General features: G+C 41.0%; 1 protein-coding gene across 1 annotated transcript; it reads right to left on the bottom strand.

Annotated features, from left to right (window-relative positions):
- Window positions 1-4,367: 4,367 nt before the first annotated feature.
- Window positions 4,368-10,804, bottom strand: LOC128706397 (chitooligosaccharidolytic beta-N-acetylglucosaminidase). The gene is made up of 5 exons (XM_070093754.1): window positions 10,692-10,804; window positions 9,275-10,202; window positions 7,347-7,493; window positions 5,077-5,598; window positions 4,368-4,677 (listed from the first exon to the last, which is right to left on the bottom strand). Exons 1-5 carry the CDS (start codon window positions 10,763-10,765, stop codon window positions 4,501-4,503), a joined length of 1,848 nt encoding a protein of 615 aa, XP_069949855.1. The 5' UTR covers window positions 10,766-10,804; the 3' UTR covers window positions 4,368-4,500.
- Between the last annotated feature and the right edge of the window lie 8,573 nt (window positions 10,805-19,377).

The raw sequence follows: 19,377 nt of genomic DNA, 5'->3' as shown, positions 1-19,377 counted from the left end.
TACAGATACTAATGCCGGAAAAAAAATCCCCCCCCAGTACCAACAATACCACCAGTCCGATAACATTCTTCTTTGCAAATATACAGGGTCTAAAGCCAGCAACAAACAACAAAATACCTTTCATCCGTGGACTGCTTGCAGAGGCAAAGGCAATGTTCGCGGCTTTCACTGAGACCCACATAAAGGATCACTTGGACAACGAAATATGGATCCCAGGTTACAACCTATACAGATGTGACAGAGTGAACAGGCAAAAGGGGGGGGTTGGCCTGTACATTGCAGAGTCACTTGTTTGCACAGAACTGCTAAATGCCTCAAATGATGTAGTGGAAGTTTTAGCAGTAAAGGTCGAGAACCAAAACCTAGTCATTGTGATAGTCTACAAGCCTCCGGATGCAACATCCCAGCAATTCCAGGAACAGCTGTTAAAAATTGACCACTGTCTGGAAAACCTTCCAGCTCCTGCACCCAACATCTTGCTCCTGGGGGATTTCAACTTAAGGCACCTAAAATGGAGGAATATAGCAAATAATATTGTTGCAGTAATAACACCAGGAGGCAGCTCTGATGAAAACTCACACTCACGCGAGCTTTTAAATCTCTGCACAAAATTCAATTTAAACCAGCAAATAATAGAGCCTACTAGACTGGAGAATACACTAGACCTCATCTTCACTAACAATGATGATCTGATAAGAAATATCACCATATCGAAAACAATATACTCAGATCACAACATAATTGAGGTTCAGTCATGTATGCGCGGAGCCCCAGACCGACATAAGGAGATTAGTCACGAGGGAGCATTCACCAAATTCAACTTCAATAACAAAAACATAAAGTGGGACCAAGTAAACCAAGTCCTAACCGATATAAGCTGGGAAGATATACTAAGCAACACAGACCCCAACTTATGCCTAGAACAGATTAACTCGGTAGCACTCGATGTATGCACAAGGCTTATTCCTCTAAGAAAAAGGAGGAGTAGATGTAAAACAGAAAGAGACAGGCGCTCCCTTTACAGGCGACGGAAAAGAATAACAGAGCGGCTAAAAGAGGTCAATATATCTGAAATGCGTAGGGAGACACTGGTCAGAGAAATAGCAAGCATCGAACTTAAGCTAAAAGAATCCTTTAGGAGTCAGGAATCGCGGGAAGAACTAAAAGCCATAAATGAAATCGAAAGAAACCCAAAGTATTTCTTCTCCTATGCCAAATCAAAATCGAGAACAACGTCCAGTATTGGGCCCCTACTTAAACAAGATGGGTCCTACACAGATGACAGCAAGGAAATGAGTGAGCTACTCAAGTCCCAATATGACTCAGTTTTTAGCAAGCCGCTAACCAGACTGAGAGTCGAAGATCAAAATGAATTTTTTATGAGAGAGCCACAAAATTTGATTAACACAAGCCTATCCGATGTTATTCTGACGCCAAATGACTTCGAACAGGCGATAAATGACATGCCCATGCACTCTGCCCCAGGGCCAGACTCATGGAACTCTGTGTTCATCAAGAACTGCAAGAAGCCCCTATCACGAGCCGTTTCCATCCTATGGAGAGGGAGCATGGACACGGGGGTCGTCCCACAGTTACTAAAAACAACAGACATAGCCCCACTCCACAAAGGGGGCAGTAAAGCAACAGCAAAGAACTACAGACCAATAGCACTAACATCCCATATCATAAAAATCTTTGAAAGGGTCCTAAGAAGCAAGATCACCACGCATCTAGAAACCCATCAGTTACACAACCCAGGGCAACATGGGTTTAGAACAGGTCGCTCCTGTCTGTCTCAACTATTGGACCACTACGACAAGGTCCTAAATGCACTAGAAGACAAAAAGAATGCAGATGTAATATATACAGACTTTGCAAAAGCCTTCGACAAGTGTGACCATGGCGTAATAGCGCACAAAATGCGTGCTAAAGGAATAACAGGAAAAGTCGGTCGATGGATCTATAATTTCCTCACTAACAGAACACAGAGAGTAGTCGTCAACAGAGTAAAGTCCGAGGCAGCTACGGTGAAAAGCTCTGTTCCACAAGGCACAGTACTCGCTCCCATCTTGTTCCTCATCCTTATATCCGACATAGACAAGGATGTCAGCCACAGCACCGTGTCTTCCTTTGCAGATGACACCCGAATCTGCATGACAGTGTCTTCCATTGCAGACACTGCAAAGCTCCAGGCAGACATCAACCAAATCTTTCAGTGGGCTGCAGAAAACAATATGAAGTTCAACGATGAGAAATTTCAATTACTCAGATATGGTAAACATGAGGAAATTAAATCTTCATCAGAGTACAAAACAAATTCTGGCCACAAAATAGAGCGAAACACCAACGTCAAAGACCTGGGAGTGATCATGTCGGAGGATCTCACCTTCAAGGACCATAACATTGTATCAATCGCATCTGCTAGAAAAATGACAGGATGGATAATGAGAACCTTCAAAACTAGGGAGGCCAAGCCCATGATGACACTCTTCAGGTCACTTGTTCTATCTAGGCTGGAATATTGCTGCACACTAACAGCACCTTTCAAGGCAGGTGAAATTGCCGACCTAGAAAATGTACAGAGAACTTTCACGGCGCGCATAACGGAGATAAAACACCTCAATTATTGGGAGCGCTTGAGGTTCCTAAACCTGTATTCCCTGGAACGCAGGAGGGAGAGATACATGATTATATACACCTGGAAAATCCTAGAGGGACTAGTACCGAACTTGCACACGAAAATCACCCACTACGAAAGCAAAAGACTTGGCAGACGATGCACCATCCCCCCAATGAAAAGCAGGGGTGTCACTAGCACGTTAAGAGACCATACAATAAGTGTCAGGGGCCCGAGACTGTTCAACTGCCTCCCAGCACACATAAGGGGGATTACCAACAGACCCCTGGCAGTCTTCAAGCTGGCACTGGACAAGCACCTAAAGTCAGTTCCGGATCAGCCGGGCTGTGGCTCGTATGTTGGTTTGCGTGCAGCCAGCAGCAACAGCCTGGTTGATCAGGCTCTGATCCACCAGGAGGCCTGGTCTCAGACCGGGCCGCGGGGGCGTTGACCCCCGGAACTCTCTCCAGGTAAACTCCAGGTCTCCAGGGGATTACAATGACATCATCATAACAGAGGATTATAATGACATCATCATAGCAGAGGATTATAATGACATCATCATAGCAGAGGATTATAATGACATCATCATAGCAGAGGATTATAATGACATCATAGCAGGGGATTACAATGACATCAACATAACAGAGGATTATAATGACATCATCATAGCAGGGGATTACAATGACATCAACATAGCAGAGGATTATAATGACATCAACATAGCAGGGGATTACAGTGACATCAACATAGCAGGAAATTACAATGAGGATTACAATGACATCAACATAGCAGGGAATTACAATGAGGATTACAATGACATCAACATAGCAGAGGATTACAATGACATCAACATAACAGGGGATTACAATGACATCAACATACCAGAGGATTACAATGACATCAACATAGCAGGGGATACAGTGACATCAACATAGCAGGGGATTACAATGACATCAACATAGCAGAGGATTACAATGACATCAACATGACAGGGGATTACAGTGGCATCAACATAGCAGAAGATTACAATGACATCAACATAGCAGAGGATTACAATGACATCAACATAGCAGGAGATTACAATGACATCAATATAGCAGGGGATTACAATGACATCAACATGACAGGGGATTACAATAACATCAACATAGCAGGGGATTACAATGACATCAATATAGCAGGGGATTACAGTGACATCAACATGACAGAGGATTACAATGACATCAACATAACAGGGGATTACAATGACATCAACATAGCAGGGGATTACAATGACATCAATATAGCAGGGGATTACAGTGACATCAACATGACAGAGGATTACAATGACATCAACATAACAGGGGATTACAATGACATCAACATAGCAGGGGATTACAATGACATCAATATAGCAGGGGATTACAGTGACATCAACATGACAGGGGATTACAGTGACATCAACATAACAGGGGATTACAATGACATCAACATAACAGGGGATTACAATGACATCAACATAACAGTGACATTAACATGACAGAAGGTTAGAGTGAGGTTACAGAGGGGTTAGAGTGAGGTTACAGAGGGGTTAGAGTGAGGTTACAGAGGGGTTAGAGTGAGGTTACAGAGGGGTTAGAGTGAGGTTACAGAGAGGTTAGAGTGAGGTTACAGAGGGGTTAGAGTGAGGTTACAGAGAGGTTAGAGTGAGGTTACAGAGGGGTTAGAGTGAGGTTACAGAGGGGTTAGAGTGAGGTTACAAAGGGGTTAGAGTGAGGTTACAGAGGGGTTAGAGTGATGTTACAGAGGGATTAGAGTGAGGTTACAGAGAGGTTAGAGTGAGGTTACAGAGGGGTTAGAGTGAGGTTACAGAGAGGTTAGAGTGAGGTTAACTTAGGGGTCTAAATATAACAAAGACCTTCGTTCTGGTGGCACCATTCTGGTTGTATTCGCTCTGGTAATACACCTCGCTGTAGCAGTCTCTGACGCTGGTGTATAAACCTGTGTTCAGCTTCTGACCAGTCAGTGAGTGGGTTAGACCACAACCTCTCTGCTAGTGCTGCTCCCCGTGGCCACACCTGGTGTATACATATTATTATTACACACACACAAGCACCGGATAATAATATCACATGTACATATGGTCTTGTGACCATAGCTGACATCAATGACATACTACTATATAGGAAGTCCCTTGCTATGCACAGTATGTCCCGCAGATTAGGTCAGTTTTATCCCAGGATGCGACCCACACCAATCCACTAACACCCAAGTTCCTATTTTACTGATGGGTGAACATAGACAGCAGGTGTCTTATTGAAACACGTCTTAATACTTTCCAGCCGTACCAGGGATTAGATCCCCGGACCTCAGTGTGTGAGCTGAGTGAGTTAGTGATCCAGCTACGGGATACCTTAACATATACATAATATACACACACATACATAGTCTGTCAAGTCTAAATAATAATAACTGACCTTAGCGTCGAGGGAAGCTTCGTCGACCTGTTCGCTCCAGAGTGCCGCTTCACCGCCCAGAATCAGGTCCTTGTGGGCAGACCCGGTCAGGTTTAGGGCTATGTCGTGGGGGTTGTTGTCGTAGACCTTCTGCCAGCCCTTGTAAGGGCTACACCAGTTGTGTCCAGCACCAACCCAGGCACCAACACCACAGTCCAGGTACCAGGCGTCGTAGTTACTGAAGATCACTTGGTAATTCTTGTTAAGGAGTTCAGCGATCAGCGGGTCCTCCCCGGTGGACCAGATCTGGATGATGTACTGAGTATTGTTGAGGTACTGGTCCACTCGGCCCTTCTCAGTCAGGTGTGAGGTCCACACGATGCCTGGGACTTCAACATCGTTGTTGGCTGACGTCAGCAGCTGACGTGACTTCTCCTGGAAGACGCTCCACTGACGGTAGTAGTCGTCAGCGCTGAGGTTACGGTTGTTAAACTTCATCCATGATGTCATCTCCGTCGTTGTGTTCCAGCAGTTCAAGTTAACCTGACAACAACACCAACAACTTATCTTAATTAATTTTCAGTTTAGCTTTCCCTCTAGCTTTCCATCTAGCTTTCTCTTTAGCTTTCCCTCTAGCTTTCCATCTAGCTTTCTCTTTAGCTTTCCCTCTAGTTTTCCCTCTAGCTTTCTCTTTAGCTTTCCCTCTAGCTTTCCCTCTAGCTTTCTCTTTAGCTTTCCCTCTAGCTTTCCCTCTAGCTTTCTCTTTAGCTTTCCCTCTAGCTTTCCCTCTAGCTTTCTCTTTAGCTTTCCCTCTAGCTTTCCCTCTAGCTTTCTCTTTAGCTTTCACTAGTTTGCTTAACTGTAATCCGACAGTCACCCACTATACCTTACACACAGCATCTGTGGTGTACAGCTGCAGCCAGACCTAGGTCTTCCATCTGGCAGGCTTGGCTCTACCCTAGGTCTTCCATCTGGCAGGCTTGGCTCTACCCTAGGTCTTCCATCTGGCAGGCTTGGCTCTACCCTAGGTCTTCCATCTGGCAGGCTTGGCTCTACCCTAGGTCTTCCATCTGGCAGGCTTGGCTCTACCCTAGGTCTTCCATCTGGCAGGCTTGGCTCTACCCTAGGTCTTCCATCTGGCAGGTTTGGCTCTACCCTAGGTCTTCCATCTGGCAGGCTTGGCTCTACCCTAGGTCTTCCATCTGGCAGACCTGGGTCTACCCAAGAACTTCCATCTGGCAGACCTGGGTCTACCCCAGGAGTTCCATCTAGCAGACCTGGGTCTACCCCAGGGCTTCCATCTGGCAGACCTGGGTCTACCCCAGGGCTTCCATCTGGCAGACCTGGGTCTACCCCAGGGTTTGATTCACCAGATGTATCTCACTACACACCAGACACTAGTTAGTCATAGCCACACACTGATCTCTGCCTCATACCCAGCTGACCCTAAAACTTGACTCTGAAGAAATAATTCTGGTTGGGAGAATACATGTAGGGTACATGTAGGGTACATGTAGGGTACATGTAGGGTACGTGTAGGGTACACGTAGGGTACACATAGGGTACATGTAGGGTACACTTAGGGTACACGTAGGGTACACGTAGGGTACACGTAGGGTACATGTAGGGTACACGTAGGGTACACGTAGGGTACATGTAGGGTATATGTAGGGTACATGTAGGGTACATGTAGGGTACAGTGGCAGTCGGCAAGATAATTCCATACACAAATTATAGCAGAGAAGTTGTATATCTCTCCACTACACCATTCCGTTTGAACCTCTGAGGTTCACAGCAACAACGGTGACTAACACTAACGGTGACTATGGTACCATCACTGTACCTACCTCATCATCACCACTATGGTACCATCACTGTACGTGCCTGATCACCATCACTATGGTACCATAACTGTACCTACCTCATCATCACCACTATGGTACCATAACTGTACCTACCTCATCATCACCACTATGGTACCATAACTGTACCTACCTCATCACCACCACTATGGTACCATAACTGTACCTACCTCATCATCACCACTATGGTACCATAACTGTACCTACCTCATCACCACCACTATGGTACCATAACTGTACCTACCTCATCACCACCACTATGGTACCATAACTGTACCTACCTCATCATCACCACTATGGTACCATAACTGTACCTACCTCATCATCACCACTATGCTACCATCACTGTACCTACCTCATCATCACCACTATGGTACCATCACTGTACCTACCTCATCACCACCACTATGGTACCATAACTGTACCTACCTCATCCCCACCATAATGGAAGAGGTCCAGAGGAGTGAAGAGCTTGGCTATCTCCTGGTATATCTGTCCAAGTACCAGGTAGATGTTGGGGTTGGCCAGGTTCAACTGGCCACACGGAGGTTCAACACAGTAAGACTGCCAGGGTTCCTGTCACAGTAAGAGTTCATTACTTGTACTGCGAGACTTTAAGAATTGCTGGTGGTGACATAATTGATAATTGATAATTAGACACAAGTCCAACATCTGGGAATCTTTATCGTAGACGTGTCACCATCCAGTGGCTTTATCAGTACAAATTCCAGGACATGACTGGAAGACAGAAGAACTATATATGAAAGATAAGGTAATCAGTCCCTGAGTCTTGGTGTTGGTGTGAGGAACACCATAGTTGTGGAGATCCTGGAACACAGGCAAGACTATGGCCTCGTCTGCTACCCGTCACTTACCACCTGACGCCAGTATATAAGCACCAGCCTTCTTACCTGGAGGTTACCTGGAGGTTACCTGGAGGTTATTCCGGGGATCAACGCCCCCGCGGCCCGGTCCATGACCAGGATCTCCAGGATCTCCAGGATCTCCACAACTATGGTGTTCCTCACACCAACACCAAGACTCAGGGACTGATTACCTTATCTTTCATATATAGTTCTTCTGTCTTCCAGTCATGTCCTGGAATTTGTACTGATAAAGCCACTGGATGGTGACACGTCTACAATAAAGATTCCCAGATGTTGGACTTGTCTATGATTATTATCTTCTGGGTATTGTTTACCGTTGTTGTTTGCCGTTGTTGTTTACCGTTGTTATTTACCTTTGCTGTTTACCGTTGTTGTGCCTCAATTTATTTACAAGTTAAGACTTGTTATTCTACTTAACTTAGCAAACTGTGTTAGTTTATAACATCAATGAGGTAGACAGTCAGACACTTGAGGTAGACAGTCAGACACAGCTGCGACACTTGAGGTAGACAGTCAGACACAGCTGCGACACTTGAGGTAGACAGTCAGACACAGCTGCGACACTTGAGGTAGACAGTCAGACACAGCTGCGACACTTGAGGTAGACAGTCAGACACAGCTGCGACACTTGAGGTAGACAGTCAGACACAGCTGCGACACTTGAGGTAGACAGTCAGACACAGCTGCGACACTTGAGGTAGACAGTCAGACACAGCTGCGACACTTGAGGTAGACAGTCAGACACAGCTGCGACACTTGAGGTAGACAGTCAGACACAGCTGCGACACTTGAGGTAGACAGTCAGACACAGCTGCGACACTTGAGGTAGACAGTCAGACACAGCTGCGACACTTGAGGTAGACAGTCAGACACAGCTGCGACACTTGAGGTAGACAGTCAGACACAGCTGCGACACTTGAGGTAGACAGTCAGACATTGTTAGACATTGTTAAACAGTTAGACATTGTTGACACAAACTTTTCACCCACATAATATACTTGTTCAGTCAGAGACAGCAGCAGTGTGGTAGTGGAGTTAAGATGGTCCATATTAAGCAGGGTTGGAATCTAGAGGGACTTGCTTAACATGGACCAGTAGGCCTCCTGCAGTGCTCCTCAGATTCTTGCCACTCATCTACTGGTTGTCTCAAACTCCTGCTACGTCACCAACACCTTCAGGAGTATTTAAGTCACTTTAATGCTTCAGCTCTACATTGTTCCAGACTATAGAGCTGAACTCTTCACCAGGCTGAGGGACTGACCTCCCTCATAACTGCTTCTTCTCCAGGCTGAGGGACTGACCTCCCTCATAACTTCGCCACTGCTGCCTTTGTATTTAACTGAATAAGTCTTCTGTGTAGGCGAAACGTTTCTATCAACACAATAAATACTCAGGTGTTGCACCTGTGTCCTACTCTTCACCCAGGTACCTACTTACTGTTAGGTGAACAGGAACAAACAGAATACTCACCCTGTTAACGCAGAGTGCCAACTTGCCCAATCCCTGTTGCTCTGTCCACTGCCAACCGTTACCAACGTGGGCAGGGGCATCGAACTCAGGCAGTACCCTGATGCCCCGTACTCGACCATACTGGACCACCTCCTTGACTTCCTTCGGGTGGTAAATTTGCCTAGAGGAGTAGGCCCCGTAGTAGGCCATGTTAGGTAGGCTCTTCAGGTAGAGAGGGAAGGAATGAGAGTCAGTAAGGTGCCAGTGGAAGGTGTTTAGCTTGTTGGCACTCATGGCATCGATGGTCCGCTTAATGGAGGCAATGCTAAAGAAGTTCCTTGAGGTATCCAACAGGAGACCTCGGTACTTGAAGACCGGTGAGTCGTAGATGGAAGCTGAGGTCACTACCATCAGGGTATCACAGATCTCATGGTAGTCCACCAGCTGAAGAATGGTCTCCAGACCATGGCGGGCCCCGAAGAAGTTTTGGGCACTGATGGTGGCCGTGGTCACCTGCCCTACAGTGACCAACTGCAGCTGGTACGACTCATCCGTCTGCAAGGTCAGATAGGACTCTAGTCCCCGGACCTTGATGACCACCTGGAGGGTATGTGTGGCACTAGATGGCTCCCAGGGCACACTCCAGGGGGCACCGACCCCCGCCACGTAATACGGATGGTATTTCTCTAAATTGTCCTTAAAGAGGTCAAAGGCCTCTTTTATCAGAGTCTCCACTTGTTCCGGCACCTTGGAGACGAGGGCCACATTCCTGGGCAGGAACTGGACCACTTCAGTGCCAATACTAGCGGTCTGGGGCCGCGGCCACAGCACTCCAAATGGTCCACACGTCAATTTACACTGGTTAAGAGTGACCAAACCTGTCACACCTGTGTTGAGATGTTTCACACACCTGCCATTGGTACACCTGTACCCCCAGGGTGACGGCATACTGTAGAAGTAGATGTATATATAAATGTACAGATATACAAGTACATGTTATTAATATTAATAAGTAAAAGTACCTTCCTACTAAGTATAAAAATTACATGGGTCGGTTAACACATGTTACAGCACTTTACAATCCAAATTACCATCTCTTAAAGAAATAAATCACGTAAACAACTGTAAAACACACGAGAAGTTAAATACCATCATGGATAAATCAAAAACAAACTGAAAAAGCTAAAAAAGGGAAGAAAAACTGAAAAAAAACGACGAAAAACAAGAGATTAAATATAAAGATGAGCTGAGAGACCCTTAAATACTGCACCACTTCCTGCCATGACCGGTCATCACTCTAACATATATGACTACATATATATATATATATATATATATATATATATATATATATATATATATATATATATATATATATATATATATATATATATATATATATATATATATATATATATATATAAATAATTATACTCACTTGAAGGAAGCATTGGTTAAGTTTAAAAGGAGAGCTCCAAGCAAGAGGGACGTAACCACCACTGTCTTCATCATTATCTGGAATAATAATAATAATATTTACTACAAATACATGTACAAGGTATACTAGTACATGTACAAGGTATACTAGTACATGTACAAGGTATACTAGTACATGTACAAGGTACACAAGTACATGTACAAGGTATACTAGTACATGTACAAGGTATACAAGTACATGTACAAGGTATACTAGTACATGTACAAGGTATACAAGTACATGTACAAGGTATACTAGTACATGTACAAGGTATACTAGTACATGTACAAGGTACACAAGTACATGTACAAGGTATACTAGTACATGTACAAGGTATACTAGTACATGTACAAGGTACACAAGTACATGTACAAGGTATACTAGTACATGTACAAGGTATACAAGTACATGTACAAGGTATACAAGTACATGTACAAGGTATACAAGTACATGTACAAGGTATACAAGTACATGTACAAGGTATACAAGTACATGTACAAGGTATACAAGTACATGTACAAGGTATACAAGTACATGTACAAGGTATACAAGTACATGTACAAGGTATACAAGTACATGTACAAGGTATACAAGTACATGTACAAGGTATACAAGTACATGTACAAGGTATACAAGTACATGTACAAGGTATACAAGTACATGTACAAGGTATACAAGTACATGTACAAGGTATACAAGTACATGTACAAGGTATACAAGTACATGTACAAGGTATACAAGTACATGTACAAGGTATACAAGTACATGTACAAGGTATACAAGTACATGTACAAGGTATACAAGTACATGTACAAGGTATACAAGTACATGTACAAGGTATACAAGTACATGTACAAGGTATACTAGTACATGTACAAGGTATACTAGTACATGTACAAGGTATACAAGTACATGTACAAGGTATACAAGTACATGTACAAGGTATACAAGTACATGTACAAGGTATACAAGTACATGTACAAGGTACACAAGTACATGTACAAGGTATACAAGTACATGTACAAGGTACACAAGTACATGTACAAGGTATACAAGTACATGTACAAGGTATACAAGTACATGTACAAGGTATACAAGTACATGTACAAGGTATACAAGTACATGTACAAGGTATACTAGTACATGTACAAGGTATACAAGTACATGTACAAGGTATACAAGTACATGTACAAGGTATACTAGTACATGTACAAGGTATACAAGTACATGTACAAGGTATACAAGTACATGTACAAGGTATACAAGTACATGTACAAGGTATACAAGTACATGTACAAGGTATACAAGTACATGTACAAGGTATACAAGTACATGTACAAGGTATACAAGTACATGTACAAGGTATACAAGTACATGTACAAGGTATACAAGTACATGTACAAGGTATACAAGTACATGTACAAGGTATACAAGTACATGTACAAGGTATACAAGTACATGTACAAGGTATACAAGTACATGTACAAGGTATACAAGTACATGTACAAGGTATACAAGTACATGTACAAGGTATACAAGTACATGTACAAGGTATACAAGTACATGTACAAGGTATACAAGTACATGTACAAGGTATACAAGTACATGTACAAGGTATACAAGTACATGTACAAGGTATACAAGTACATGTACAAGGTATACAAGTACATGTACAAGGTATACAAGTACATGTACAAGGTATACAAGTACATGTACAAGGTATACAAGTACATGTACAAGGTATACAAGTACATGTACAAGGTATACAAGTACATGTACAAGGTATACAAGTACATGTACAAGGTATACAAGTACATGTACAAGGTATACAAGTACATGTACAAGGTATACAAGTACATGTACAAGGTATACAAGTACATGTACAAGGTATACAAGTACATGTACAAGGTATACAAGTACATGTACAAGGTATACAAGTACATGTACAAGGTATACAAGTACATGTACAAGGTATACAAGTACATGTACAAGGTATACAAGTACATGTACAAGGTATACAAGTACATGTACAAGGTATACAAGTACATGTACAAGGTATACAAGTACATGTACAAGGTATACAAGTACATGTACAAGGTATACAAGTACATGTACAAGGTATACAAGTACATGTACAAGGTATACAAGTACATGTACAAGGTATACAAGTACATGTACAAGGTATACAAGTACATGTACAAGGTATACAAGTACATGTACAAGGTATACTAGTACATGTACAAGGTATACAAGTACATGTACAAGGTATACAAGTACATGTACAAGGTATACAAGTACATGTACAAGGTATACAAGTACATGTACAAGGTATACAAGTACATGTACAAGGTATACAAGTACATGTACAAGGTATACAAGTACATGTACAAGGTATACAAGTACATGTACAAGGTATACAAGTACATGTACAAGGTATACAAGTACATGTACAAGGTATACAAGTACATGTACAAGGTACACAAGTACATGTACAAGGTACACAAGTACATGTACAAGGTATACAAGTACATGTACAAGGTATACAAGTACATGTACAAGGTATACAAGTACATGTACAAGGTACACAAGTACATGTACAAGGTACACAAGTACATGTACAAGGTATACAAGTACATGTACAAGGTACACAAGTACATGTACAAGGTATACAAGTACATGTACAAGGTATACTAGTACATGTACAAGGTATACAAGTACATGTACAAGGTATACAAGTACATGTACAAGGTATACAAGTACATGTACAAGGTATACAAGTACATGTACAAGGTATACAAGTACATGTACAAGGTATACAAGTACATGTACAAGGTATACAAGTACATGTACAAGGTATACAAGTACATGTACAAGGTATACAAGTACATGTACAAGGTACACAAGTACATGTACAAGGTATACAAGTACATGTACAAGGTATACAAGTACATGTACAAGGTATACAAGTACATGTACAAGGTATACAAGTACATGTACAAGGTATACAAGTACATGTACAAGGTATACAAGTACATGTACAAGGTATACAAGTACATGTACAAGGTATACAAGTACATGTACAAGGTATACAAGTATATGTACAAGGTATACAAGTACATGTACAACGTATACAAGGTATATAAGTACATGTACATGATATACAATTACATGTACAAGGTATACAAGTACATTTACAAGGCATAAGTACATGTACAAGGTATGCAAGTACATTAACAAGGTATACAATTTCATGTACAAGGTATACTAGTACATGTACAAGGTATAAGTACATGTACAAGGTATACAAGTACATGTACAAGGTATACAAGTACATGTGCAAGGTATACCAGTACATGTACAAGGTATACAAGTACATGTACAAGGTATACAAGTACATGTACAAGGTATACAAGTACATGTACAAGGTATACAAGTACATGTACAAGGTATACAAGTACATGTACAAGGTATACAAGTACATGTACAAGGTATACAAGTACATGTACAAGGTATACAAGTACATGTACAAGGTATACAAGTACATGTACAAGGTATACAAGTACATGTACAAGGTATACAAGTACATGTACAAGGTATACAAGTACATGTACAAGGTATACAAGTACATGTACAAGGTATACAAGTACATGTACAAGGTACACAAGTACATGTACAAGGTATACAAGTACATGTACAAGGTATACAAGTACATGTACAAGGTATACAAGTACATGTACAAGGTATACAAGTACATGTACAAGGTATACAAGTACATGTACAAGGTATACAAGTACATGTACAAGGTATACAAGTACATGTACAAGGTATACAAGTACATGTACAAGGTATACAAGTACATGTACAAGGTATACAAGTACATGTACAAGGTATACAAGTACATGTACAAGGTATACAAGTACATGTACAAGGTATACAAGTACATGTACAAGGTATACAAGTACATGTACAAGGTATACAAGTACATGTACAAGGTATACAAGTACATGTACAAGGTATACAAGTACATGTACAAGGTATACAAGTACATGTACAAGGTATACAAGTACATGTACAAGGTATACAAGTACATGTACAAGGTATACAAGTACATGTACAAGGTATACAAGTACATGTACAAGGTATACAAGTACATGTACAAGGTATACAAGTACATGTACAAGGTATACAAGTACATGTACAAGGTATACAAGTACATGTACAAGGTATACAAGTACATGTACAAGGTATACAAGTACATGTACAAGGTATACAAGTACATGTACAAGGTATACAAGTACATGTACAAGGTATACAAGTACATGTACAAGGTATACAAGTACATGTACAAGGTATACAAGTACATGTACAAGGTATACAAGTACATGTACAAGGTATACAAGTACATGTACAAGGTATACAAGTACATGTACAAGGTATACAAGTACATGTACAAGGTATACAAGTACATGTACAAGGTATACAAGTACATGTACAAGGTATACAAGTACATGTACAAGGTATACAAGTACATGTACAAGGTATACAAGTACATGTACAAGGTATACAAGTACATGTACAAGGTATACAAGTACATGTACAAGGTATACAAGTACATGTACAAGGTATACAAGTACATGTACAAGGTATACAAGTACATGTACAAGGTATACAAGTACATGTACAAGGTATACAAGTACATGTACAAGGTATACAAGTACATGTACAAGGTATACAAGTACATGTACAAGGTATACAAGTACATGTACAAGGTATACAAGTACATGTACAAGGTATACAAGTACATGTACAAGGTATACAAGTACATGTACAAGGTATACAAGTACATGTACAAGGTATACAAGTACATGTACAAGGTATACAAGTACATGTACAAGGTATACAAGTACATGTACAAGGTATACAAGTACATGTACAAGGTATACAAGTACATGTACAAGGTATACAAGTACATGTACAAGGTATACAAGTACATGTACAAGGTATACAAGTACATGTACAAGGTATACAAGTACATGTACAAGGTATACAAGTACATGTACAAGGTATACAAGTACATGTACAAGGTATACAAGTACATGTACAAGGTATACAAGTACATGTACAAGGTATACAAGTACATGTACAAGGTATACAAGTACATGTACAAGGTATACTAGTACATGTACAAGGTATACAAGTACATGTACAAGGTATACTAGTACATGTACAAGGTATACAAGTACATGTACAAGGTATACAAGTACATGTACAAGGTATACAAGTACATGTACAAGGTATACAAGTACATGTACAAGGTATACAAGTACATGTACAAGGTATACAAGTACATGTACAAGGTATACAAGTACATGTACAAGGTATACAAGTACATGTACAAGGTATACAAGTACATGTACAAGGTACACAAGTACATGTACAAGGTATACAAGTACATGTACAAGGTATACAAGTACATGTACAAGGTATACAAGTACATGTACAAGGTATACAAGTACATGTACAAGGTATACAAGTACATGTACAAGGTATACAAGTACATGTACAAGGTATACAAGTACATGTACAAGGTATACAAGTACATGTACAAGGTATACAAGTACATGTACAAGGTATACAAGTACATGTACAAGGTATACAAGTACATGTACAAGGTATACAAGTACATGTACAAGGTATACAAGTACATGTACAAGGTATACTAGTACATGTACAAGGTATACTAGTACATGTACAAGGTATACAAGTACATGTACAAGGTATACTAGTACATGTACAAGGTATACTAGTACATGTACAAGGTATACTAGTACATGTACAAGGTATACAAGTACATGTACAAGGTATACTAGTACATGTACAAGGTATACTAGTACATGTACAAGGTATACAAGTACATGTACAAGGTATACAAGTACATGTACAAGGTATACAAGTACATGTACCAGGTATACTAGTACATGTACAAGGTATACAAGTACATGTACCAGGTATACTAGTACATGTACAAGGTATACTAGTACATGTACAAGGTATACAAGTACATGTACCAGGTATACTAGCACATGTACAAGGTATACAAGTACATGTACCAGGTATACTAGTACATGTACAAGGTATACCAGTACATGTACAAGGTATACAAGTACATGTACAAGGTATACAAGTACATGTACAAGGTATACAAGTACATGTACAAGGTATACAAGTACATGTACAAGGTATACTAGTACATGTACAAGGTATACAAGTACATGTACCAGGTATACCAGTACATGTACAAGATATACAAGTACATGTACAAGGTATACAAGTACATGTACCAGGTATACTAGTACATGTACAAGGTATACAAGTACATGTACAAGGTATACAAGTACATGTACAAGGTATACAAGTACATGTACAAGGTATACAAGTACATTATTGGACCACTACGACAAGGTCCTAAATGCACTAGAAGACAAAAAGAATGCAGATGTAATATATACAGACTTTGCAAAAGCCTTCGACAAGTGTGACCATGGCGTAATAGCGCACAAAATGCGTGCTAAAGGAATAACAGGAAAAGTCGGTCGATGGATCTATAATTTCCTCACTAACAGAACACAGAGAGTAGTCGTCAACAGAGTAAAGTCCGAGGCAGCTACGGTGAAAAGCTCTGTTCCACAAGGCACAGTACTAGCTCCCATCTTGTTCCTCATCCTCATATCCGACATAGACAAGGATGTCAGCCACAGCACCGTGTCTTCCTTTGCAGATGACACCCGAATCTGCATGACAGTGTCTTCCATTGCAGACACTGCAAGGCTCCAGGCGGACATCAACCAAATCTTTCAGTGGGCTGCAGAAAACAATATGAAGTTCAACGATGAGAAATTTCAATTACTCAGATATGGTAAACATGAGGAAATTAAATCTTCATCAGAGTACAAAACAAATTCTGGCCACAAAATAGAGCGAAACACCAACGTCAAAGACCTGGGAGTGATCATGTCGGAGGATCTCACCTTCAAGGACCATAACATTGTTTCAATCGCATCTGCTAGAAAAATGACAGGATGGATAATGAGAACCTTCAAAACTAGGGAGGCCAAGCCCATGATGACACTCTTCAGGTCACTTGTTCTATCTAGGCTGGAATATTGCTGCACACTAACAGCACCTTTCAAGGCAGGTGAAATTGCCGACCTAGAAAATGTACAGAGAACCTTCACGGCGCGCATAACGGAGATAAAACACCTCAATTATTGGGAGCGCTTGAGGTTCCTAAACCTGTATTCCCTGGAACGCAGGAGGGAGAGATACATGATTATATACACCTGGAAAATCCTAGAGGGACTAGTACCGAACTTGCACACGAAAATCACTCACTACGAAAGCAAAAGACTTGGCAGACGATGCACCATCCCCCCAATGAAAAGCAGGGGTGTCACTAGCACGTTAAGAGACCATACAATAAGTGTCAGGGGCCCGAGACTGTTCAACTGCCTCCCAGCACACATAAGGGGGATTACCAACAGACCCCTGGCAGTCTTCAAGCTGGCACTGGACAAGCACCTAAAGTCAGTTCCGGATCAGCCGGGCTGTGGCTCGTATGTTGGTTTGCGTGCAGCCAGCAGCAACAGCCTGGTTGATCAGGCTCTGATCCACCAGGAGGCCTGGTCTCAGACCGGGCCGCGGGGGCGTTGACCCCCGGAACTCTCTCCAGGTAAACTCCAGGTAAACATGTACAAGGTATACTAGTACATGTACAAGGTATACTAGTACATGTACAAGGTATACAAGTACATGTACAAGGTATACAAGTACATGTACAAGGTATACAAGTACATGTACAAGGTATACTAGTACATGTACAAGGTATACAAGTACATGTACAAGGTATACTAGTACATGTACAAGGTATACTAGTACATGTACAAGGTATACAAGTACATGTACAAGGTATACAAGTACATGTACAAGGTATACTAGTACATGTACAAGGTATACAAGTACATGTACAAGGTATACAAGTACATGTACAAGGTATACAAGTACATGTACAAGGTATACTAGTACATGTACAAGGTATACTAGTACATGTACAAGGTATACAAGTACATGTACAAGGTATACAAGTACATGTACAAGGTATACAAGTACATGTACAAGGTATACAAGTACATGTACAAGGTGTACAAGCACATGTACAAGGTATACTAGTACATGTACAAGGAATACTAGTACATGTACAAGATATACAAGTACATGTACAAGGTATACAAGTACATGTACAAGGTATACAAGTACATGTACAAGGTATACAAGTACATGTACAAGGTAAACAAGTACATGTACAAGGTATACAAGTACATGTACAAGGTATACTAGTACATGTACAAGGTATACTAGTACATGTACAAGGTATACAAGTACATGTACAAGGTATACTAGTACATGTACAAGGTATACAAGTACATGTACAAGGTATACTAGTACATGTACAAGGTATACTAGTACATGTACAAGGTATACAAGTACATGTACAAGGTATACTAGTACATGTACAAGGTATACAAGTACATGTACAAGGTATACTAGTACATGTACAAGGTATACTAGTACATGTACAAGGTATACTAGT

This window comes from Cherax quadricarinatus, chromosome 43 (assembly GCF_038502225.1).
Source record: "Cherax quadricarinatus isolate ZL_2023a chromosome 43, ASM3850222v1, whole genome shotgun sequence".
NCBI lineage: Eukaryota > Metazoa > Arthropoda > Malacostraca > Decapoda > Parastacidae > Cherax > Cherax quadricarinatus.
This window is presented reverse-complemented; position numbering and strand designations above follow the sequence as displayed.

What these genes read in the sequence shown, in the direction of transcription:
- LOC128706397 (XM_070093754.1), bottom strand. Translation starts at nt 10,765, where the DNA reads ATGATGAAGACAGTGGTGGTTACGTCCCTCTTGCTTGGAGCTCTCCTT. An exon ending in TGGCACTCTGCGTTAACAGG is followed by an intron (nt 7,494 to 9,274) that starts GTGAGTATTCTG and finishes TTACTGTGACAG; the next exon opens with GAACCCTGGCAGTCTTACTG. An exon ending in TCCATTATGGTGGGGATGAG is followed by an intron (nt 5,599 to 7,346) that starts GTAGGTACAGTT and finishes TGTTGTTGTCAG; the next exon opens with GTTAACTTGAACTGCTGGAA.